The following is a 24,362-nucleotide window of genomic DNA, read 5'->3' on the forward strand; positions in this document are numbered from 1 at the left end:
GTGCATTAGCAGCAGCCTGGGTTGGACGTTGAGTTGTGGGACTTGATCCAGGCACTGTGACATGGAATGCTGATGCTCCCTAACTGCTGTGCCACTCACCCCACCTTTAACAGATATTTGCTCAGTCCCTACTATGTGTCTGACATAGTTGTAGGTGCTGGAAATACAGTAGTTAAAAAAGGCTAAGATCGGGCCGGCGCCGTGGCTCAATAGGCTAATCCTCCGCCTTGCGGCACCAGCACACTGGGTTCTAGTCCCGGTCGGGGCACCGGATTCTGTCCCGGTTGCCCCTCTTCCAGGCCAGCTCTCTGCTGTGGCCAGGGAGTGCAGTGGAGGGTGGCCCAGGTCCTTGGGCCCTGCACCCCATGGGAGACCAGGAGAAGCACCTGGCTCCTGCCATCGGATCAGCGCGGTGCCGGCCACGGCGGCCACTGGAGGGTGAACCAACGGCAAAGGGAAGACCTTTCTCTCTGTCTCTCTCTCTCACTGTCCACTCTGCCTGTCAAAAAAAAAAAAAAAAAAAAAAAGGCTAAGATCCCTGACCTCGTGGAACTTGGCATTCTCATGGGGAAAGTCCTGAGATAATCTGTGAAATATGTATGTGCATGTCGTAAATATATACATTGTATATCTTATGAAAAAGGTAGCAAATGGTAAGATACAGCGTTTATAAGTATGCTTTATAGAGTGAGGCCAAGAGGAGGCCTAGGGGGTGTTGGTAAAGTGAGTGAGGGCCTGCTGTGTGCAGTTTTGTGATGGCGGCTGGGCAGGTGCTGTGGTGGACTCAGAGAGGAGATGCTGGGTCTGTGCATGAGGGGACTGGGCTGCAGTAATCTGGGCCTTGGTTCATGACTGAGAAGATCAGGGATAAAGCAAGAACGAGGTTATTCCGATCGTTGTCCTGACAGTTAAATGACATGGGCAGAGGATGCACACGGTACCTATCTTCTCTGCAGGTTGACTGTGAGGACCAGATGAATGTGTGTGTGTGAAAGTTCTGTGTTCGCTGGCGTAGTCTGAGTTTTAGTGCCTGCGTTCACAGTCCACAGAACTGTACACAAAGCGAGCTGTGCCCATCTCTGGAATCTTTCATTCTCACCTTACTCATCTTGGGTTGGTAGTTTCTGGTGACCCACTGGATGGCTGCTAGTGTTCTAAAGATCTCATACCCGTGGGAGTCACTGTTGCACACATACTGTGAGGCCAGGCTGCCTGGGTTCAAATCCTGAGTCAGCACCTAAATGAGGTTCCACAGTTGTCAACTGGAGTGTTGCCGTAATCCATGTGCACAGCTCCTTGTTGTTAGTTCTCATCCTTAGAACCCTCAAGTCCTACTCTAGCTGCAAGAGCACTTTAGAAAGTTTGTGGAGGGGTGGGTGCTCAGTGTAGCTGTTAAGACGCAGCCTGGGACAGCCACACCCCATATCAGAGTGCCTGGGTTTGAATCTTGGCTCCACTCCTGACTACAGCTCCCTGCTGATGTATACTTTGGAAGGGAGCAGATGATGGCCCAAGTACTTTGGGTCCTGCCACTCACGGGAGACCTGGTTGGAGTTCTTGGCTTTGGCCTGGTCCAGCTCTGCTTGTTGTGAGCATTTGGGGAATGAGTGAGTAATCGACATATCTGTCTCCTGATTTACAAATAATTTTTTTTAAGATTTATTTTTATGGGGCCAGTGCTGTGGCGCAGTAGGCTAAGCCTCCACCTGCAGTACTGGCATCCCATATGGGTGCTGGTTCATGTCCTGACTGCTCCTCTTCTAATCCAGCTCCCTGCTGATAACCTGGGAAAGCAGTAGGAGATGCCCCAAGTGCTTGGACCCCTGCACCCATGTGGGTGATGTGGAAGAAGCTCCTGGTTCCTGCCTTCTGATCGGCCTAGCTCTGGCCATTGCGGCCAGTGAACCAGTGGATGGGAGACCTTTATCTCTGTCTCTCCCTCTCTCTGTAAATAAAATCTTCAAAAAGATTTATTATTATTTGAAAGGGAGAGTTACAGAGAGAGGGAGAAAGAGAGACCTTGCATCCACTGCTTCATTCCCCAAATGGCAGCAATAGCTGGGGTTGGGCCAGGCTGAAGCCAGGAGCTTCATCTGGATCGCCCACGTGGGTGCAGGAGCCCGAGTACTTGGGGCATCTTCCGCTGTTCTCCTAGGTGCATTAGCAGGGATGTAGATCAGAAGTGGAGCAGCCAGGTTGCAAACCAATGCCCATAAGGCATGCTGGCTTTGCAGGTGGTGGCTTAACTTGTTATGGCACAATGCTAGCCCCATCAAATAAATTTTTTAAAATGTTTTTATAATGTTTGAAGAAAATGAAATTAAAAGATCAGTTTATTTTGTGGAAGAAAGTTTTTGAATCCATTTGTTGGTTTTTTGAAATTCTCATTATCCATGACCTTTTGGACTCCTCCTTGGCCCTCTTTCCTCTTCCAGTTTGAGGAGCAGCAGGCCTTCGAGAAGAGCCGCAAGTTCCTTCGGCAGCTGGAGATCTGCTTTGCGGAGAACCCCTCCCACCACCAGAAGATCATCAAGGTGCTCCAGGGCTGTGCGGACTGCCTGCCTCAGGAGATCGCCGAGGTAGCTTCCTGTCCTGCTGCCCGCCTGCTGGCATTCCGGCCTCAGGCCCCTCTGCTTCCCCTAGCCTGTCCCATATCTGTTTGCCTCTGGACTCCCATGGCCTTCCTGGGGGAGATGCAGGCAAGGGCATTGGATGCTCACTGAGCATAGAGCACTGGGGTGGGCAGTTTGCCAGCGCCTGTCCTGTTCACAGGCTCAGGAATGTTGTCATTGCCCTGGAAGGGGTGTTTAAAGAAAAGGGGTGACAGGGCCAGGAGGGCCTCCTAGCTGGAGATCAGTGGGGCAGGAGAGGAGCATTGTCATTAGCAATGAGACCTGCTCGTGATGCCCCTCCCCTGGGGCTGAGCCGGCAGGGAGAAGGAGAAAGGAGTTTCAGTCAGCTGTCACAGTGGGCCCCGTCCTCTGTGCTGTTGACTGGGAAAGCAGAATGTGGCAGTGTGGGGTTCGTTGGGAAGGCGGCTGCATGGGCTCTGGAGACACTGTCTTTTCCTACCGCCGCCCTCAGCTCAAGACGCAGATGTGGCAGCTCCTCAAGGGCCACGACCACCTGCAGGACGAGTTCTCCGTCTTCTTTGACCACCTGCGCCCTGCCGCCAGCCGCATGGGGGACTTTGAAGAGATCAATTGGACAGAAGAGAAGGAGTATGAGGTACAGGCCCCGAGGCTGCAGCAGGGTCATGAGGTGGAGGCACGGGTGGGTGTCTGCCTACAGCCTGTGCTGAGTGGCACCAACTCCTCCCCAGTTTGATGGCTTTGAAGAAGTGGCACTGCCTGACGTGGAAGAGGAAGACGAACCTTCCAAGATACCCACAGCCTCAAAGGGCAAACGAAGAAAAGAGATTGGGGTTCAGCATCATGATAAGGTGCGCTAGGGTGTTGAGGGCTACCTGTTTTTCCTGAGTCAAGCCCTGAGTTTTCTGTGGCTTAGTGTGGTGCCAGGCTTTGGGGTCCAGACCTCTCCGATCCAGGTCATTCCAGAACATGGAGGCAGGTCAGGCTGCCGTGGCCTTGCAGAGCCCGCGGGGAACAGCGTGGTTGCCGGAGGGCGCTGATTTCACCAGAATCATTTGTGTCCCCTCTCCTCTGGTCCAGAGCAGTTTCTCTTACCCCTTGGTCTTCACCTTTTTGTTTGTTCGTGTGAGGAAACACTGGCAGAAACAGCAGTCTTCATATTGCCAATAACAATGGCAGCTAACCCTGAGCTGTGTCACCAAGCATCAGGCATGGCTTGGAAGTATTTTATTTATACAAGTTATTAACTCATTTCATTCTCAGAATAATTCTGTGGGGAGATTGCCACCGATTCCATTTTACTGTAGCGGTAACTCGGGAAGAGTCTGGTGCCAGTCTCGTATTTAGTAAGTGGCGATGCAGGGGTGTGGACCCACGAGCATCTGGTTCTCGAGTCTGTACTCACTGCTGTTCAAGCAGCAGTCTCTTCAATCCGTGTCTCTCTACTTCGCCTTTTCTTTGCCCTGGGGAGAAACTGCTTCCTAGTAGCTCAGTGACCGCCAGCGACTTGGTTCACTTCTCTCTTTTTCAGTTTCTTCATTGGCAATGGGGATGACAGTGGGGCTTATTAAACAGAGTGTCTCTCAGTGGGCAGGGCCCTCTCGCGCAGGATTGCAAGTGAGGGGTAAGCTCAGGCCCAGCGAAACAGAAACCCAAGAAAAGGGAGTCGATTAGACGTGGTCCCTTGGTCCCCGATTGTGCTGGTCTTACGTAGTTCTTGACTCCTGGAACACGCAGTGTTTGGGTCAGAGTTTGTAATAGGCATTAATGTAGCTTGGGCCGCTGACTGTGACGCCCCAGGCAGAGCGATGCCTGGCAAATAGTAAGAGAGAAAGGGTGGGGGTGGTGATGCGTCTTGTTCAGATGCCGCACATCTTCGCTTCCTCTCAGTACTGAAAACACTCAGCAGCTCAGTAAGCCCAGGTATCTCCTAGGACTCTGAGTGGCCAGATGGGGCCAAGGATTGTGCCTGTTCCTGCCACGAGGGAGGTCCTGATTCCAAGCTGAAGAAGAACAAAAAGAAAACTTGTAGCCACTGTAGCAGCAAGGTGAGGAGGGTGGGAGGGGCCCTAGTGCTGGGGAGTCAGAGCTGTCTGGGGTAACCCCAAACCTTGCTGTTTGAAGTATTGTTTGCTGCCACAGATTTACACCTTTTTAAGATAAGTAAACTAGTTGCTACACATATGTAAATAACAGGCAGTACACGCCTCTCCATATGCAAAATAAGTAGAACCTTTCTGAAATCTGTGGTGGATTTTACTTTTTAAAAAGAATCTTGAAATTGGAAAAGAAATCAAGCAATTCAGGTATTTCTGTCTTAGATTTTGTGTGTGTGTTTGTATGAAACCACCACTGTTGGGAACAGACTTTTTCTGGAGGAATTGTGGGCCCAGTGGGTTACGCTCCTGCAGGCAACACCTACATCCCATATGGGCACCGTTAGAATCCCGGCTGCTTCACTTCTAAAGATTGATTTATTGGCTGGCGCTGCAGCTCAATAGGCTAATCCTCCGCCTGCGGCGCCAGCACACCGGGTTCTAGTCCTGGTTGGGGCACCGGTTCTGTCCTGGTTGCTCCTCTTCCAGTCCAGCTCTCTGCTGTGGCCCGGGATTGTAGTGGAGGATGGCCAGGTCCTCAGGCCCTGCACCCGCATGGGAGACCAAGAGAAACTCCTGGCTCCTGGCTTTGGATCAGTGCGATGCATCAGCGCGATGCGCTGGCCGCAGCGGCCACTGGAGGGTGAACCAACAGCAAAGGAAGACCTTTCTCGGCCGGCGCCGTGGCTCACTAGGTTAATCCTCCACCTTGCGGCACTGGCACACCGGGTTCTAGTCCCGGTCGGGGCGCCGGATTCTGTCCCGGTTGCCCCTCTTCCAGGCCAGCTCTCTGCTGTGGCCAGGGAGTGCAGTGGAGGATGGCCCAAGTGCTTGGGCCCTGCACCCCATGGGAGACCAGGAGAAGTACCTGGCTCCTGCCTTCAGATAGGTGCGGTGCGCCGGCCGCAGCGCGCTGGCCGTGGCAGCCATTGGAGGGTGAACCAACGGCAAAGGAAGACCTTTCTCTCTGTCTGTCTCTCTCTCACTGTCCACTCTGCCTGTCAAAAAAAAAAAAAAAAAAAAAAGATTTATTTATTTGCAAATCAGAGTTACACAAAGAGAGGCAGAGAGAGAGAGAGGTCTTCCATCTGCTGGTTTACTCCCCAATTGGCTACAATGGCCAGAGCTGTGCTGATCCGTAGCCAGGAACCAGGAGCCTCTTCCGAATCTCCTTACATGGGTGCAGGGGCCCAGGGACTTGGGCCATCTTCCACTGCTTTCCCAGGCCATAGCAGAGAGTTGATTGGAAGTGGAGCAGCCAAGACTCAAACCGGTGCCCATATGGGATGCCGGCGCTTCAGGTGGCGGCGTTACCTACTACACCACTGCACCGACCCCTGCTTCACTTCTGATTCAGTTCCCTGCTAATGCACCTGGGAAGGCAGCAGAGGATGGCCCAAGTGCTTGTGCCCCTGCATCCATATGGGAGACCTGGATGGCTCCTGTTTTTCTTACGGGCATTTGGGGAATGAACCAACTGATGTGATGAAGGCTCCCTCCCTCTCTCTGTCACTCTGCCTCTCAAATAAGTCTTAAGGAAAAAAAAAAAGATAAAAAATGTAATTCTGATTCTCTGTAGGAGTTGGTTGGCAGAAAAAACACAGTCCTCTTAGAGGAAGGGGTGAAATCCAGTCTTTTGCTTGGGGCCTTTTCCAGTGGTTGGAGCTGGAATCCATGTTAGTTGACTTGGAGAGCAGAGGCTGGGCTCCTCTCCTTGCTGGGTCCCTAGTAGGCTGTCGGGACACTGACTCGGAGGGCCATCCCTGCAGGTCTGTGACAGCAAATCCTGCAAGAACAAGGAACCCCAGGAGTTGGTGGGCAGCAGCCCTCAGCGAGAGGCCAGTCCAATGCCTGGTGCTAAGGAAGCTGGGCGGGGCAAGGACGCAGCGGAGGAGGATGCGCCAGAGGAGCGTGAGAGCACCGAGGCAACCCAGAGCCGCGCTGGCAGGCCTTCCAGAAAGGGAGAGGTGCTTGGGCCAGGTGAGTGACCGCCTCCCCGGCCGGCGTGCCCTTCTCCCTTTCTCTCTCCCCTGTCCTTCACGGGTGAGCCTTTCCAGGCCGGGGCACCACCTCCCTCACTGACAGATGATAGGAGCCCCTGCTACTGGGCCTTGATAGTCTGACTTAAGGCCTCAGTTGTTGTGATACACAGGGATGCCGTTCAGCACCGTCCTGTGTTCCCTTCCCTGAAGCCCTTCTCCCTCTCGCAGGCCTCTGTACCCTCGGTTCTGAGGAACCCCCACCCTTGCAGATGAGAACTTTGTCCTCTTCCCACGCAGGATTGGCAGCGGGGAGCGCTTTGGCATCCCCTCAGGAAGTGACTGTCACAGACCGTCTCCTGCGGGATGGCCCACCGCCTGGCTCCCCCGAGGCTCCTCAGCGCCCCCCCAGAGCTGGAGCCGGACCGGTCATTGTTAGAAGCCAGGCTGGGCCCGAGGGTCTCTCCTGCCCCAGTGCATCCCCCAGGCTCGAGAGAGAGCGGGAAGACCACAAGGCAGTGGAGGGCTCAGAGGCTTCCTTGCCGCTCTGGGATGCACCCAGCACAGAGCAATTGCCTGGGACTGTGGACCCTCCTGCTTCCTTTCCGAGTCCTGTCTCCTCGAGGACCAGAGACGTGAGGAGAAGACAGGTGTCCGGGAAGCCAGGTGCCCAGGAGAGCTGGCTGCCCTCAAGCGGAGCTGCGGCGCAGGCCACGGACACGCTGCCCCCTGGCCGGGAACCTTCGTCAGGAGCTGACGCCTCAGAGACTTCTCCCAAAGCCTCTCAGGGGGGTTTGGCTAAAGACAGTGGTGTACAGGGCAGGGGGCCGGAGGGGGAGCATCCTCCCAAGGCTGCAGAAGCCACCGTGTGCGCCAACAACAGCAAGGTCAGCTCCACTGGTGAGAAGGTGGTCCTGTGGACAAGGTGGGTAAGGCTGGCTGTGTGTCTGGAAGGAGCACAGGACACGCCCGCCTGGCTTGTGACCACGGATCCATGTGGCTTTCAGGGAGGCTGACCGCGTGATTCTCACCGTGTGCCAGGAGCAGGGGGCACAGCCGCAGACCTTCAGCGTCATCTCCCAGCAGCTGGGAAATAAGACCCCTGCTGAGGTAAGGGGGCTGGGAAGGCCGGGCCCCGACAGGACAGTGTGGCCAGTAGAGTGGTGGGGAGGGGAGGCGAGGCGAGGCGAGAGCAGTGTACAAGTCGGACCTGAACCGGTTATTGTACAGGTCTGGCCGGAGGAAGAGCCGGCTGCTCAGGGTGGGAGTGGATTTTGAGGTGGAAGCTCCAGAGTTTCCCTTCAGTGTTTCTAGGAGTGTGACAGACGTGTAGCTTGTGTCTCCTTATCTGCAAGGAGGGTACAGCCCTCAAAACCTGGCTGCGGAGCGTGAGGTTCCAGATCGATACACAGTGCTGAGGCCACAGTGTTGGCAGCTTAGGAACAGCAGTGTGGCCTGGTCTCCCCTAGGTTTCCCACCGCTTCCGGGAACTCATGCAGCTGTTCCACACTGCCTGTGAGGCCAGCTCGGAGGACGAGGACGACGCGACCAGCACCAGCAATGCGGACCAGCTGTCTGACCACGGGGACCTGCTGTCTGAGGATGAGCTGGATGAGTGAGGCGCTGGCCTGCATGGGTGTCCTGTGCGGGACCGGATCCAGCAGGCCCCCCAGCTGGCCTGCCGGACGCAGTGCTTCAGTCAGCGTACAGGGCGGGAGCAGGAGCTGAGGGCGAAGGGCGGCTCCGCCAGCCCGTGCGTGCGGCATTCGGGGCCTTCCAGGAAGACTTCGCACAGCTGCTTTAGAAGTAGCAGGGAGGGAGTGCGCGTGCGGCTCACTTCCTTTCTCTACTTTTTTTTTGGTCTCAAGTCACATATTTATTGTTCTAAGTGTCATGAATGCATACAGCGGGGATCCAGTCCCGAGATGCTCCACTGCCTGAAGGCACTGGGCTGCTGCATCTGGCCTTTTTATCGTAAACTAGCTCTCCCCACCCCGTCCTTGAAGTTTTAGTCCGTGAGGCCGTCACCCTCCTGGTAGCACTGGGCCAGGCTGTGCAGATCCTGCAGCAGCTCCTGCACGTCATCCAGCTCCACTCCTGCATCCATGAAGCTGGCCCAGCGCCGCAGGTCAAGCTTGGTGAGCTCTCTGGCCAGGCCTGCCAGGGTCCGGTGCAGGGACGAAGAGGAGCACAGGGCCCCAAACACTGGGATGCTGTCCACTGCTGTGGGGGAGAGCAAGGAAGAGTTGTGCGTGAACTGGCTTCCTGCTCTGGGACGCTTGTGTGCTGCTGTGGGTGTCTGGGCCATGGGCAGACCTGACGGAAGTAAACTCACTTGGGTGTGCTGTCCCCTTAGTGTGCCTGTCCTCGGCTCGGGGTGGGGGGTGTGTGTGTGGGGAACCTGGCAGGAGCCGGCGGGACAATAAAGGAATGTGTGGCCCATGTACTTGGCAGTACTTGATCTAGGATGGCAGATGGGAAGACCTCTCCTCCCAGGCTTGAGATCTTTCGCAACCTCCTACCCACCTGCCCTCGGGAGAACCATCCCGAACCATACCCTGCTGGCTGCAGCTGGAGAAGAGGTGCGGGTAGGGAGGCGCCACACTGCAGGGGCTCCGCAGCAGGTGTGAGGAACTGTGGGGCAGAGCAGAGCAGCTGCGTGAGCCGCGCAGGCAGCTGGGCAAGGGAGGGCGGGCAGGCCTTTCACACTGACCTCAGGGCCCTGGGTTCCTGCAGTTCCAAGTACTGCGCCAAGACGTCTTCCCCAGTGGTGCACGCGTGCAGTGGGGAGGGCAGAGGTGTCCCTGGGGGGAGCTGACTGCAGGAACAAAACCGTCACCATCTTTAATCTGCAGACAACTGCGAGCTACGATTCTCATTCTCACCCGTGCAGTGAGCACCACACTGCAGAGCCGCCTTCTCTTAAGGGGACGGCTGGCGGTGGGAGGAGGTGGCGTCCCAAGCCTGCGCGGGGCACGGGGGGGAGACGGCAGGGGACGGTGCCTGAGCAGGCGCCCTCACCTGGTGTGGCAGGCTCTGTCCACGCCCCTCAGCACCACGGACTGGGCGAAGCAGCGTGTCCCACAAGGGTCCCCACATGCAGACAGTGGGGTCCAGGGGGTGGCTCCTCCGAACTGCATCAGAGTATCAGGAAGGGACTGGCCTGGGCCCAAGGGGAAGGGGATGGAGGCTCCTGCTGTCACTACCTGAGGAACAGGAGGAGATGGGGTTACAGAGCTGCTGCCCGCGCTGCCCCAGCCCCTCCTGAGCTGCCCTACCTTCTTTCCGGCGCAGCTCAGCATGTCGGCGAGGTGTGCCATGGAGACCGGAGCGCAGTGGAGGCGATAGGGAGCAGTGAGTGTGTCCAGGGCTGTAGCCAGGATGGCACTGCAGTGGAAGGGCAGAGTGGCCTGGAGAGGGCACACGGAGAGGAGTGCTCGCCTTTCAGGCCTGGGGAAGACCGTGTGCAGGCAGGACAGTAGTGATGGGCCGAGGCAAGGCTGGACAGGCCCAGGATCGTGCGACCTAAGAGGCCACCTTGTAGCTGCGTTAAGGCTCAGGTTTCAAGAACGAGGGCAAGGAACAGAGGCTGACTTGAGGAGTGTGGGGCGGTGCCGTGGCCAGCTGTGGGCAGAGCGGGGTCCCTTACATCGTAACGCAGATGAGGGAAGCTGACGGGGCGCTCAGGTCGCAGGCCCAGGCTCCCACCCAAGGACAAGGGGCAGACGAGAGAGCTGTGAGCAGCCAAGTGCACCAGGCCGAAGGTTGTGTTTAACAGGCGGTAGATGTTTTTCTGGGGCTCCTGGTTACAGAAAACAAGAGTAGTTTACACTAAACAGTTTTCCCACCGAGATACCTCCATCCCCACCCCTACCCCTCACAAGGTCCACTCACCCCAAGATTGTAGGGAGCAGGGAGCAGGCCCCAGGTCATTATTCCCCGGCCTGAATACTCGTCTTGCAGCAGCTCGGCAGCCTTAGCGCCCACCCCAGAGAAACCGTCGTGCAGGTCGCACAGGATCTGGAAGCCCTGGAGAGACGTGAGTGAGGAGAGGGGGCAGCAGGATGGGGAGGGGTCGTCCGCCCCGCACGGCTACCTGCAGGTAGTCGCACTCCTCCACGTAGAAGTGCAGCCTGTCCTCCAGCATCTCCAGGTAGCCGGGCTCTTTCAGGACACTCTCCCCTTGGCCAAAAGCCTCCAGCCTCCCTGCCTCCCTGTGAGACGTAAAGACGCCTGAGGCGGCAGCCACCTCCCGCTCCGCCGCCGCGTTCTGGGCAAGGGCAAGCAGGGCCTCAGCTGGCCTTGGGGACCTCAGCCTCGGGCTCCCCTACCCTTCGTGGTTGTACTTGTGGATCATACAGATGCTCCGGGGGTGCAGGTGGACGCGCAGGAAATCTGACCAGACTCTGACGCCGCCCTCCAGGGGGATAACTGGTTTAGCAGCAGTGACTGGTGGAGGACCTGAATGAAAACACAGAAGTGCGCCCTTTCTGCGTGTCCCTGCTCTGTGTGGCTAAGCATCCCTGGGCAGCTGCGGCAGTCTCACCTTTGCCTTTTGGGATGGATTTGACCCTCCAGACGCCATCACTGCTGAGCACTCCCTGGGAGAGGGAGAACAAACTGTCTAGGGCTGGGCGGTGTAGAGGCCAAGGGTGTTTTAGCGCACCAGGCCACACCCACTGCCCCATCTTGGTTCAGGCGTTCATGATGACCTCATGATGACCTAGAACGGAGGCACTGCCTGCAGCACTGGCTCAGGACACCCGGGGCAGAGGCCCTCACCTCTGCGCTCAGGAGGTCCTGGAGATACGGGTTCTTGGGGTCGAGTTCCTCTTTGTGTGTGGTGAGCTTGCCCTGCCTGAGAGATGTTGGAGGTTGATCAAAGAGGCTCTGGGCATGAGGCGCATTCCAGCTTGCACCACCGCTCCCGCATGTCGGATACACACCAGGCTATGGCCGCATCCAGCTGTCTGTCCCTGTAGGGTCCACCTTCCTCTCGCAGGGAGCTCAGACTCCCTGTAGGGGAGTAACGGGCAGTATTAGGTTATTCTTGGACTCTCCTCCCCTGCCCTCCAGCCGGCCTGTGACCGTCCCTCCAGCACTGGATACACACAGGGAGGGAACCCGGCCCGTGCTTCCGTCCCCAGCTCAGTCACTGCTTGTGGGGCTGGGGACGAGAGCCCCACCCCGCGGTCCCGCACCTCGGCGTCCTCAGGGGCACGCAGCCTATTCTAGGGATGGCTCCCTAGAGCCCAGTTTTGCCTTTTCCCGCGTCCTAGTGCTGGCGCCTCAACTCTGGGCCTTCAGGCCAGGAACGCTGGAAGGTCTTGAAGCGAACGGATGGATGCTAGGAGACTGCGCGTGATGGGGGAAAACAGTTTCGCCGGACCGTTTGCCCCGCCTCACCCTTAAGGTCCATGAGGATGAGCCGCGGCGTGTAGGTTTCCTGGCCATGCAGCGTCCGGCCGGTCCGAAACAGCACGTCGGGGCACAGCTCTCCCGGCGGCTCCTTGGCGTCGCCCGATCGGTCCAGCGCAGCATCCTAGGGAGGCACAGAAGGGTGATGGGCTCAGGCGGCGAGCGGAGCAGGCCGGACGTGAAGCCTGTGGATTCTGGAGAGCGCCCCCGGCGCAGTCTCCGGAGACCTCACCTGCTGGTTCCACCAGTGCGCTCCTACGAAACCCGCAAAATGTCCCAGCTGCAGCGTGAGGACCTCCCGAGCCCCGCCCGCCATGCCGCGCGGCCCCGCCGGCTCACACGGCCTCTGCCCGTCCACTCTGCTTCTCGCCTATTGGCTGGACAGGCTGTGGGCGGGGCCTCGCCCCTGTGTCCTATTGGCCCACAAACACATCCTTTCTCATTGGATGAACGGTTCCTTGGCTGGAGACGCCGCTCATCACTCCGTCCCCCTTCCCGGTTCCCTGTCGCGGCGGCCGAGGGGCGGGGCCCGAAGGAAGCGCCGGAAGTGGCGGGCGCCACACTCGAGCGATCTCAGCCCCGTTCCCTTTACGTTTCCCGTGGGCTTCTTGCCTGGCTCGCTCGCTGGTTCTAGTTCCACTGCGAAAGTAACAATCTCCCTCTTTTTTTTTTTTTTTTTAAGAATTTATTTATTTGAGGGAGAGTCGTCGATGCGCTGGTTCAACTCCCCAAATGGCCTCGGGGTCTCCCAGGTGGGTGCAGGGGCCCTAGCATTTGGGCCGGCTTCTGCTTTCCCAGGTCATAGCAGAGCACTGGATCGGAAGAGGAGCCAGGCGGAGAACCAGCGACCATTATGGGATGCCGAGCCTAGCCTGCTGTGCCACAGCACGGGCCCCACAACCTTCCTTTTAAACTTGGACAGGGACCTGTCAGTCATCCATCTCTTTATGTAAATAAATCGGAGTATGTATTTTTCGTCTGGCTTCTTTTGCTCGGCAGTTTGTGAAATTAACTCCTATCCTTGCATGTACTCGTAATTGATTCTTTTTTTTTTTTTTTTTTTTTTGACAGGCAGAGTGGACAGTGAGAGAGAGAGACAGAGAGAAAGGTCTTCCTTTTGCCGCTGGTTCACCCTCCAATGGCCGCCGCGGAGCCAGGTGCTCTTCCTGGTCTCCCATGGGGTGCAGGGCCCAAGCACCTGGGCCATCCTCCACTGCACTCCCTGGCCACAGCAGAGAGCTGGCCTGGAAGAGGGGCAACCGGAACAGAATCCGGCGCCCCGACCGGGACTAGAACCCGGTGTGCCGGCGCCGCTAGGTGGAGGATTAGCCTAGTGAGCCGCGGCGCCGGCCTGTAATTGATTCTTAAAAAAAAAAGGATTTATTCATTTGAAAGGCAAAGTTATAGAGCGAGAGATCTAACATCCACTGAGTCACTCTCCAAATAACCACTAAGACCAGGACTGGCCCAGGTCAAAGCCAGGAGCCTGGAGCTCCATGAGGGTCACCAGGACCTAAGTACTTTTTCTATTTTTTTTTGGACAGGCAGAGTTAGTGAGAGAGAGAGAGAAAGGTTTTCCTTTTTCTGTTGGTTTACGCCCCCAAATGGCCGCTATGGCCAGCACGCTGCAGCTGGTGCACCGCGCTGATCCGAAGCCAGGTGCTTCCTCCTGGTCTCCCATGCAGGTGCAGGGCCCAAGCACTTGGGCCATCCTCCACTGCCTTCCCAGGCCACAGCAGAGACTGGACTGGAAGAGAAGCAACCGGGACAGAATCCGGCTCCCCAATCGGGTCTAGAACCTGGGGTACCGGCGCTACGGGAAGAGGATTAGCCTAATGAGCCACGGCGCCAGCCTAAATCATTATTTTTTAAAAATATTTATTTATTTTACTTGAAAGTCATACACAGGGAAGAGGTAGAGAGAGAGAGAGGTCTTCCATCCAATGGTTGACTCCCCAGTTGGCCGCAATGGCTGGAGCTGTACCGTCCTGAAGCCAGGAGCCAGGAGCTTCCTCCAGGTATTCCACGCACTTGCAGGGGTCCAAGGCCTTGGGCCATCTTCCACTGCTTTCCCAGGCCAGAGCAGAGAGCTGGCACTGCAGGCGGCGCTTTTACCTGCTATGTCACAGCGCTGGCCCCTCTAAGTCATTTCTAAGATATATTTTCTAAATAATTGTGAGCTTAGAACAAGTTCTTGTGTATTCTTGGTTCTTTTTTATTTCCACATTTATTTTTTTAATATTTATTTATTTTGAAAGTCCAAGTTACACACACACACAGAGAGAGAGGGGTCTTCCATCTGCTGGTTTACTCCCCAATTGGCTGCAAAGGCTGGAGCTGTGTTGATCCGAAGCCAGGAGTGAGGAGCTTCCCCCAGGTCTCTCACGCAGGTGCAGGGGCCCAAGGACTTGGGCCATCCTCTACTGCTTTCTCAGGCCACAGCAGAGAGCTGGATCAGAAATAGAGCAGCTGGGACTAGAACCAGCGCTCATATGGGATGCTGGCACTGCAGGTGGCAACTTTACCCCCTATGCCACAGCCTCAGCCCCTGCACATTTACTTTGTAATTAATCAGCTTGTCGATTTCCACAATAAAACTCTACAGGTATTAGTTATTTTAAGATTTAGGTGCCACACTGGTGTAGTAGGCTAAGCCTCCACATGTGCTGGCATCCCATATGGGCGATGGTTCGTGTCCCAGCTGCCCCACTTCAGAGAGCTCCAGCTCTCCGCTGTGGCCGGGGTCCAAGCAGGGACCCCGGAGGAAGCTCCTGGCTTTGGATCAGCGCAGTTCCGGCCACTGTGGCCAGTTGGGAAGTGAACCAGCAAATGGACAATCTCTCTCTTCCTCACTCTGACTCTGCCTGTCAAAAAAAATCAGAATGGGAAAGAGGTCTTCCATCTGCTAAATCACTCCCTGAGTGGGCAGAGCTGGGAGCTGGGTCAGAAGCAGAGCAGCTGGGACTCAAATCAATGCCCAAATGGGATGGCAGCACTGCAGGCGGTGGCTTTACCTGCTAAACCATAGCGCCAGCCCCTCCGTTTATTTTCTATATAAATGTTTATGTAAAATGTTATGTTTTTTGTATTTTTCATGTTGTAAATGGAGTTTTAAATTTTTTTTGTTGTACAAATTTCTACCCTAATGAGGTTACAAAGCAGTACTGTTGTGACTATTTATTAATGATTTATCCGTGGGCTTTTCTGGATTCCTACACAGTATCATCTACAAATACTGGTGGTTTTATTTAGCTCTTTGACAGTTGCTTCCTGTATTCCTTGCCGCAGAGCACTGCTGAGCTGTCCAGCGTGGTCTGGAGCCACCTGCCCCCCCCCCCGCCCCCCGCGACGACGCCCTTCCCCGGCGGGGGGCTTGGACTAGAGAGCTCTGGCTCCTGTGTCAGCTTACGGAGCAGAGTTTTGATCATGAATGGATTTAGAATTTCTTTTAAAAAGCTTGCTCTAAATTGAGATGATCATATTATTTTACCCTGTGTCCTAGTGGACAAACTAAATAGTTTTGATTTTGCGTTTCTGGGATAAATCCTAACTCACTGATGTTGTATTATCTTTTTAAAGTGTTACAGAGAGGAAGAGACAGAGAGAATCTTCCATCCACCGGTTCACTTCCCAGATGGCCACAATGGTAGTGATGGGCCAGGCTAAAGCCAGGAGCTCTGTCCCAGGTCTCCCGTGTCGGTGGCAGGGGCCAAGCACTTGGGCCATCTTCTGCTGTTTTCCCAGGTGTATTAGCAGGGAGCAGGATTGGAAGTGGAACAGCTGGGATTGGAACCAGCACTCATACGGAATGCTGGTATTGCAGGCAGTGGCCTAACCCACTGTGCCACAATGTTGACCCCCACTAGAGATTTTAAAAATCAATTTGAGAGTGGCCGGTTCTGTGGCATATGCCGGCATCCCATATGGGTGCCGGTTCAAGTCCCAGCTGCTCCACTTCTGATCCAGCAGAGCGCTATGGCCTGGGAAAGCAGTGGAAGATGACCCAAGTGCTTTGGCTCCTGTACCCGTGTGGGAGACCAGAAGAAGCTCCTGGCTCCAGATCAGCTCAGCTCTGGCCACTGTGGCCATTTGCAGATGGAAGACCTCTCTCTCTCTGTCTCTACCTCTGTAAGTCTTTCAAATAAATAAAATAAACCTCAAATCAATTTGAAGAATATTTTAAGAGAACAAAAATTTTGAGTTTGGTATTTTCATAATTATTTAGTGTGAATACTTTCTCATTTCCATTAGTTTTCCCCTACTGATGGCACACAGAACACATCTCTCAATGTGAAAACACACGGGGATTTTCTACTCTTTGTTATTGATCACTAAATTCTTTGATATTTGCCAACTTGGTTTATGGTGCAGTGATTATGAATTTTTAAAAGGTTTTGTGCTTAAAAAATGTGCATTCATGTTTCATGATTTCTACATCAAAAGTGAAGAATAACCATCTGACATTTTAAGACGGAATTTTTTTATTTATTTGATTTAAAAGGCAGAGTGACAGAGAGCAGGAGTGATATATAGCGAGTGAGAGACAGAATATCTTCCACTCAACTGGTTCATTCCCCAAATGGCTACCGACAGCCAGGTCTGGGCCAGGCCAAAGCCGGCAGCCAGGATCTCCATCCTGGTTTCCCGCACAGACGGCAGGGGCCCAAGCACCGGCCATCCCGCACTGGATCGTAAGAGAAGCGGCCCAGCATGGGACCCTGGGACCGCAGGCGCGCAGTGCGGCCTAGACACCTGACTTCTGTATGCTGATCTTCTACTGTTATGACCCTGCTGAACGGATTTCTAGGGGTATCTTAATTTCCCTACAGAGAAAACTGTTACCTGAAACTAAAAGCAGTTGTAATTCCGATCTGGATCCAGCCGCACTGAGGGATGAGAAGTCCCGTGACGGGAGGCTGAGGAGAGCAGGGCCTGCGCAGTGGCTCTGCAGGCTGCTCTGGCGAGAGGACTGGGACGTGGGGAGAGATGAAGGCTCAGCGCTTAGCAATCTACAGACGCAGCGAGAACTTAGGATGCACCCTCTCCGAGCGCAGCCTCCGGAGGGGGAGCACCTCCGAGGCTCATTGGCGGCTAAGGATCCAACTCGCCAATGGGAAGCAGCTCCTGGCCGCTGAGCACCTTCTGGTGAGAGCACAGGCTTTTTTTTTTTTTTTTTTAAAGATTTATTTATTTGAAAGGCAGAGTTAGAGAGAGGCAGAGGCAGAGAGAGAGAGACAGAAAGAGAGAGAGAGAGAGAGAGAGAGAGAGAGAGAGAGAGAGAGAGAGAGAAGAGAGAGAGGTCTTCCATCCGCTGGTTTAAACCCCAGATGGCTGCAACGACTGGAGCTGCACCGATCCGAATCCAGGAGCCAGGAGCTTCTTCTGGGTCTCCCACGTGGGTGCAGGGGCCCAAGGACTTGGATCATCTTCCACTGCTTTCCCAGGCCATAGCAGAGAGCGGGATCAGAAGTCAACAGCTGGGACTAGAACACCACAGGTGGCGGCTTTACCCGCTACACCACAGTGCTGGCCCCTGCCTGCTAGGTTTTTAAAGATTCATTTATTTTATTTATTTGAAAGGCAGAGGTAGAGAGAGGAGCGACAGAGAGAGCTTCTCTGCTGCTCCTCTCTCTCTGTAACTGACTTTCAAATAAATAATCTTTAAATAAAAACAAAACCTACCACCTAGCAGTTCAGATGCCACATCCCGCCCTGGGCGCCTGGGTCTGATTCCCAGCTCTGGCTCCAGACGCCGGCGGCCTGCGGATGCGGACCCCAGGAGGCGGAACTAGGAGCTCAGTGACTGGGTTCCTGCCACCTATGCTGGAGGCATCGCTTGGGTTCCCAGCTCCTGGCTCCAGCCCTGGCCATTCCAGGCATTTGGGGAGTGAACCAGCTTACTCTCTCAGCTAACAAAGAAAAAAAGAGAGAGAGAGAGAAAGGAAAAAGAAAAAGGTGTTTGGTTCACAGTGGATCTCTATCAGTCAGGGCTCAATCAGCCATGCAGAACTCCCGGGAGAGACAGAGAGGGATTTGGGACAGGAATTCGCCCTCCCCGGCTGCGGGGCTGGCGGAGTGGCGCGCGGCTGCTGGCGTCTGCGTGTGCCGCAAGGCTTCAGGCTGGCCAGGCTGCCACATGGCGCAGCTACCGGGGGAACGGCCAGGGATGAGGTGCAGGGGCAAAGCTCTGTTTCTCACACAGCATTCCTCAAAGCACTGCAAAGTCCCAGCTGTGAAGAGAGCTGCTCCCATCTACTGGCTGCCCGCCTGGTGTTAGGGACTCACATAGTGATCTGACTCTCAAGACCCCTGGAGATCAGCACCGCAGAGTCAAGTGTAAAGTTATAATACCCCGTATCTGAAACGCTGGAGACCACAAGCGTTTCAGATTTCGGCCGTTTGTGGACTGTTTGCGTAGACTTTACTGGCTGAGCATCCTTAATCTGAAAATCTGAAATCAGAATGGCATGATCTGTTTTTCTTTACGCTGAAAATGTTAGATTTTGGAATTTCAGATTAGAAACATGCAACCTGCATTCTCACCCGCAGCCGTCTGAGTGCCAGAGAACCTCAGTCCGGCCCATCTGAGGATTCTTTCCTCGCTAAAAACCGAGCACAACACTTTGAGGAAGATATTTAATGTCTTTAATTTCTTTAGGACAAGATTCATGATTATCTCAAATGTGAAAACCAGTCAGTAATCCGACGTTCGTTTTATTGCCACGTGTTCACAGTCACTTCCAAGCCCACTTCCGGGGAGGTCTGGGGCCAGCGGCAGCCGTGTCCAGGCCCCTCCGTGCCGTGCGCCCGCCGTCGTCCCGGCGCGCTGTGACTGGGCTCAGAGGTAGGCACACAGCCGTTCCAGCTGCCCAGGGTTTGCGCTGCTCAGGAACAGCAGCTCCTTCTTCCCGGCCTCCGTGTGAGCTAGCGTGGAGTCAGACACAGGTCAGTGACCGCACGCACAGGCCACGCGGTCCAGACTGGGTTCTGGTGCAACTGACATCTCCCAGGAGAGCTCACTTCCAGGAATCTCTCCCTGTGCCTCCCACCCTAGTGCCCACAGCTACTCCTGCAGCCCGCTGCAGTGCCTGTCAGTTCTCCACCGGCTGGAGCTGGGTCTCCGCTCCCGGCCAGGTGAAGGGGAGGGCCGAGGAGAGCCGCAGTGCCCCAGGGGTGAGGCAGCCTCTCTTATGGTGGGAGCTGCTGTGTGCGCATCCCAGCACGTGAGTGTCCGGCAGCTGACACCAGCACGCTGCCCTGGGGCTGGCCTGGGCTTTGCCATATCCTCTGCACGCGGGTTTCATACTGGGCTGCGACGAGGATGTGGGGAGAAGTATAATCTCCATCGTGGACTAAGATTCAGCCGCCTTCCCCCCTTTCGGTGCCCTCTTTTCACCGAGAGAGAGGTCGAGCTGAAGGGAAGAGCGATGAGCAGAGCGGAGGCTGCGCTGAGGGAGGTGGGAAGCAGGTTCTGCTCCAGGGGGACCTCTGAGAACAAACCCTGAGAAGGGAACCTGCACCACGCACCTTTCTCATGTTGAAGCCAGCTGTTCTCCAAATAATACTGGATGCAACTTTCAAATTCCTTTGGGTTATAGTTGGAAACCAAGATGGGAACAAAGGGATCCAAGGCGTCAAATCCTTCCTAGAGGAGAGAGGACGCGGACACTGTAGTGAGTGGCGGAGCAGAGCCAGCCTCTCCTAGCACCGCCTGGGCAGGCGTGCGGCCGCCTCTGCTCTCGCGGCGCTCGCCTCACACGGGCCTTGCGGGCTGCTGGGCTCCCCTCTGCTGGGAGTATTTTAAAAAGACGGTGCTGGAGGAGGGGATGCTACCTGGCTGAGTAAATGTATTTTTTTAAATAACTGTTTTGACTTTTGGAACCAAGTTAATATTTTCTATACTCAAAAACACAAATAAAATGACAATGAGCAGAAAGACTCTAAATGGAACATAAATAGAAGCAAACGAATCAAACTGTATCAAATCTCAAATATAATACTGAAGAGGGGGAGGGGACCCAAGGCAAGTAACTATTTTTTTAATAGATTTATTTATTTGAAAGAGAGTTACTTGGGGCTGGTGCCCTATATGGGCACTGCTTCAAGCCTGCTGCTCCACTTCTGGTCCAGCTCCCTGCTAATGCACCTGGGAAAGCAGTGCAAACTGGCGCAGGTGCTTGGGTCCCTGCACCTGCATGGGAGCTTCTTGCTCCTGGCTTCAGATCGGCTCAGCTCCAGTCGTTGCGGCCGTCTGGGGAGTGAACCAATAGATGGAAAACCCCTCTCTCTCTACCTCCCTCTTTAACTTTGTCTTTCAAATAAATAAAATAAATTTTTTTAAAAAGGTATGTTATCTATAAAAAAAGGACAGAGTTACAGAGAAAAACTGACAGAGACACATCTTCCAACGACTATTCACTTCGCAAATGGCTGCAACGGCCAGGGCTGGGCCAGGGTGCACCCAGGAGCCTACAACTCCATCTACTGCCTCATGAAGACAGGGGCCCAAGGACTCGGGCCATCCTCCGCTTTCTCAGGCATGTAAGCAGGGAGCGGCTGCTGGGATTCCAACAGCTGGCATCACAGGAAGTAGCAGCCATTTGGGGAGTGAACCAATGGAAGGAAGACCTTTCTCTATCTCTGTCTATAACTCTACCTGTACAAAAAAAAATAAAGTTTAGAACTCAACATAATTACATTAACAAGGGACTAGCACTGTGGCACATAGGATTAAACAGCCACCAGCAGTGAGCAGTGCTGAGTCCTAGCTATTCTTCTGATCCAGACAGGAGATATATATATATATATATATATATATAACAATCCCTGTTTTTTACTATTTGGTTTTCAAATTTTATTTAAATGTCAAAGAAATTCCTTTACTAGGAACAATATTTTACACGGAAGTATTCAGGGCTGTCTGGGAAGTCCTTAATTTGATAATGTTGTGTGTATCTACTCAGTACTGCAGTGTAAATCGCTATATCTATATATATCTATATATATATAGATATATATACAAAGGAGAAGAAAAGTTTCTACTTATAACATCAGGTGATACTGGAAGAACTGACGGTGCTTGAACTGCTTAGGAAAGAATCAGTAATGTAGAGGATGCTAAAACTAGTAGGTGGAAGTTGGAGAAGAAACAGGATATTTACTTAGTCTCAAACTCTCTCCACAAAATGCTTACTCTAACTACAAAGGAAAAATATTGAATTCACTGAGGAGAAATTAGATGGATTCTACTTCAACTAAGTGCTCAAAATTCACATCAGCAGTAATGCAGAAAGATTTCATGGTCCTCCTAACACAGTGCGCTGAGAAGGCATGTCCTTTCTTCTAAAATTACCACTGTTCAGGAGGCAACACCAATGACCCCGAGATAACCTACTGAATAACTGGCCCTGTACTTATCAAAACTATATATATGAATATTACAAAAGATGCACACTGAGGACTTGTCACAGAATGAAGGAGACAAAGCGATGTGACAAGCAGCATCCTATATTACCCATGACTTTCTTGTTCTATAAAGGATGTTGGGATAACTGGCAAAATCAGAATAAGTTTAGTTTTATATCAATGTCAATTTTCTGATTTATGTAATTTTGCTATGATTACAGATTAGAATATCTTTGAGGGGGGCTGGTGTTGTGGTACAGCGGGTTAACACCCTGGCCTGAAGCACCAGCATCCCATATGGGTGCCGGTTCTAGTCCTGGCTGCTCCTCTTCTGATCCAGCTCTCTGCTGTGGCCTGGGAAAGCAGTAGAAGATGGCCCAAATCCTTGGGCCCCTGCACCCCCGTGGGTGACCAGAGGAGGCTCCTGACTCTTGGCTTCTGATCGGCACAGCTCCGGCCCTTGCGGCCAATTGGGGTGTGAACCAGCGGATGGAAGACCTTTCTCTCTCTCTCTGTTTCTCTTCTCTCTGTATAACTCTTTCAAATAAATAAATAAATCTTTTTTTAAAAAAGAATATCTTTGAGATGTTTTTAGGAAAAAGGCATTATTTTAGAGACAAAAAAGTCTTTAAGTTTAGGTTCCAGTCATATAGTTTTGAAAAACAAAAGGGGGAGGGAGAGAAGGAGAATAAATCTGGGTGAATGGCATACAGGAATCTGATTTTTCTCAAAGTATTAAATTACATCAAAATAACAGATAAATAAAAAAAGCTATCTCTTAAGACAGGACTCTGTGTTGGAGAGAGTAACTATCTAAAAAGATAGACATGTATCCGAGACTTTACCTTTCCCAGCAACTCCTGGGGCAGATAGGCATTCCGGGGCTTAAAGAGAGACCCAGTCTGGCTCAAAGTCGACACAATGGCACCTCCATGCTGAAAGCAAGCAGAAAAGGATGAATCAGGGAAGGCAGAGGGTGAAGTTGTTGTGACACAATGGGTTAAGCCACTGTCTGGAATGCCTGCATTCTATGCTGGAGTCTTGGCTGCTTCACTTCTGATCTAGCTTCCTGCTAATGCACCTGGGAGGCAGTAAATGATGGCCAAGTGTTCCGGCTCCTGCCACCCATGTGGGACACCTGGATGGAATTCCTGGCTCCTGGCCTTGGCTTGGCCTAGCCCAGGCTGTTGTGGGCATATGGGGAGTGAATCAGTGGATGCAAGATCTCTCTCTAAGGCATTCCTTCTGTCACTCTGCCTTTCAAATAAAATATATCTTGAGAAGAAAGAAAGGAAGACAGGGAAGGGGAGGGGAGATGGGGGGATAAAAGAAAAGAAAAAAGGCAGAAAAGACAGAAAAATGTAATTTAGTCATTTGTTTGGCCATACAGTGTTATGGCAGGACGGTCTAGCACAATTGGTTTAGTTCTGGATTGGTTCTGACAATGAATTGCTGCAAGATCTTAAATTTATCATAACATGTTTTTGGGTCTTAAACCAAATAAACAGATTTAAATCCAGACCTTTCTCCTAACCTACTACTGTTATGGGAATTAAGTAGTAGAATTTTTTTCTATTATAAAATTATAGACAGGAAAGCATTCACAATGAAATGTTTAGAACAAAAAGGCACTTCTTTTTCAAATGTATTGGCCATCAACATACCATCCTCACACGCACTTACCCAGTCATTTTTCATCATTTTCCGCAGGTTGTGAATAAGGGCCAGTTCTTCTGGGGCAACCTGCACATTGTCCACAAGAGAGAAATGATCATTATTTGCTTTTCCTGGATGCTACTGGAACTCAACTGTCAAAAACTAAGAAAGAAAATCCTGACTGCGACATCACGGTGGTACTTTAAAGCACACCTCTGGGATAAGCTGCTGGCCTCACACTGCCGTCGTTCTGAGACTGCAGTCAGCGTGAGAAAACGCATCTGCCGCCCCAGCCCACCCGCTTGACTCTTGAGGTTGCCTTTGCTTAGATGACACAGCCTCATGATGAAAACAGGGTAGATGGACAAAATTGAAGAAAAAAAAGAAAACATAACTTCTGCTGTGATGCTAACACAAGCTCAGTCTGCAAGGTTTGACAGAACTCCTGCAACCCCCTTCATCTTCCGGTGCTGTTTTCAAACAACAATTCCAGGGCAGGGAAGCACGCTGCACTGTCCGCAAGGCTGAGGAGGTCTCAGCCCCCGTACCCCGTGGAGCCGAAGTCACGGAGCCCAGAAACCCAGCTTCCCTACCGGGCTTTTCTCTTCCTTCCTCAGTGTGGTCCTGCCCCAGAGAGCATTGACGCCGTCCACTGCTACCAGGAGGTGAAAGAGACCCAGCGAGCTCTGCCGCCTCAGCTCTTTCAGCACAATCCCAACCGCATCCGTGGCGTTCTTCACACGCGCGATGCCCTGTCGGGACGGACAGTGCTCACAACATGCTAAGAGGTCTTCGCTTGTAGACACTGAATGTTTCTTTTTATTTTTTAAAATACTTTCATGTTTATTACATGAATGTCTTTTTTATACCTGTTCAACCACTTCTCCCAGAGGACTGCCTTTCTCGATGCTTTCTCTCTTATTCCAGAGATACTTCTCTTGAACTTTTATCTAGAAATAAGCCAACAAAATAAAAACAAAACAATAAGGATACTTTGCCCAAGAGTGAATCCATCCCAAGTGGAGAAGGCAGGAGGCTAAGGTTTCTCGGAGTCAGTCTGAACTCTCTCTCAGGTCCTGTACCCCCACACCTTGGTATGGAAGTGAACGCTCCCGAACTCGTTTCCACCTGAGGCTTGCAGGAGAAGACTGCATAAGGGATCTGACATCCCAGAATCCTTGTTCACGACATCTACATTGTTCACAAGCTCCCAGGTG

At 53.1% G+C, this 24,362-nt stretch overlaps 3 protein-coding genes across 12 annotated transcripts in view; 1 reads left to right on the forward strand and 2 right to left on the reverse strand.

Moving 5' to 3' along the window:
* Positions 1-9,112, forward strand: part of LOC100350760 (GON-4-like protein) — a 79,660-nt gene extending 70,548 nt beyond the window's left edge. For 6 of the 7 annotated variants that reach the window (XM_017345817.3, XM_070077565.1, XM_070077566.1 and 3 more), the window contains 8 exons: positions 2,436-2,579; positions 3,085-3,228; positions 3,323-3,442; positions 4,526-4,639; positions 6,457-6,667; positions 6,967-7,591; positions 7,674-7,776; positions 8,136-9,112. In XM_017345817.3, coding sequence (XP_017201306.1) covers positions 2,436-2,579; positions 3,085-3,228; positions 3,323-3,442; positions 4,526-4,639; positions 6,457-6,667; positions 6,967-7,591; positions 7,674-7,776; positions 8,136-8,285 — 1,611 coding nt within the window. In that variant the 3' untranslated portion in view covers positions 8,286-9,112. The remainder of the gene's footprint in view (positions 1-2,435; positions 2,580-3,084; positions 3,229-3,322; positions 3,443-4,525; positions 4,640-6,456; positions 6,668-6,966; positions 7,592-7,673; positions 7,777-8,135) is intronic. The other variant, XM_070077564.1, reaches the window with a different exon arrangement.
* Positions 8,517-12,474, reverse strand: MSTO1 (misato mitochondrial distribution and morphology regulator 1). Of its 2 annotated transcripts, none has more exons than XM_008264338.4 (14): positions 12,317-12,474; positions 12,073-12,208; positions 11,613-11,682; positions 11,449-11,524; positions 11,213-11,267; positions 10,998-11,127; positions 10,763-10,880; positions 10,561-10,695; positions 10,316-10,468; positions 9,945-10,076; positions 9,688-9,872; positions 9,380-9,484; positions 9,224-9,300; positions 8,517-8,886 (listed from the first exon to the last, which is right to left on the reverse strand). In XM_008264338.4, exons 1-14 carry the CDS (start codon positions 12,398-12,400, stop codon positions 8,675-8,677), a joined length of 1,668 nt encoding a protein of 555 aa, XP_008262560.1. In that variant the 5' UTR covers positions 12,401-12,474; the 3' UTR covers positions 8,517-8,674. The 2 variants fall into 2 exon arrangements, with proteins under 2 accessions (XP_008262560.1, XP_008262559.1); XM_008264337.4 differs by having other exon boundaries at positions 8,517-8,889.
* A 6,232-nt stretch (positions 12,475-18,706) lies between these two features.
* Positions 18,707-24,362, reverse strand: part of DAP3 (death associated protein 3) — a 42,120-nt gene continuing 36,464 nt past the window's right edge. For all 3 annotated transcript variants that reach the window (XM_002715415.5, XM_051857222.2, XM_051857221.2), the window contains 6 exons: positions 24,015-24,095; positions 23,739-23,897; positions 23,173-23,232; positions 22,335-22,424; positions 19,612-19,729; positions 18,707-19,008 (listed from right to left, as the gene is read on the reverse strand). In XM_002715415.5, the coding sequence (XP_002715461.2) occupies positions 18,923-19,008; positions 19,612-19,729; positions 22,335-22,424; positions 23,173-23,232; positions 23,739-23,897; positions 24,015-24,095 (594 nt within the window). In that variant the 3' untranslated portion in view covers positions 18,707-18,922. The remainder of the gene's footprint in view (positions 19,009-19,611; positions 19,730-22,334; positions 22,425-23,172; positions 23,233-23,738; positions 23,898-24,014; positions 24,096-24,362) is intronic.

This window comes from Oryctolagus cuniculus, chromosome 7 (assembly GCF_964237555.1).
Source record: "Oryctolagus cuniculus chromosome 7, mOryCun1.1, whole genome shotgun sequence".
Lineage (NCBI taxonomy): Eukaryota > Metazoa > Chordata > Mammalia > Lagomorpha > Leporidae > Oryctolagus > Oryctolagus cuniculus.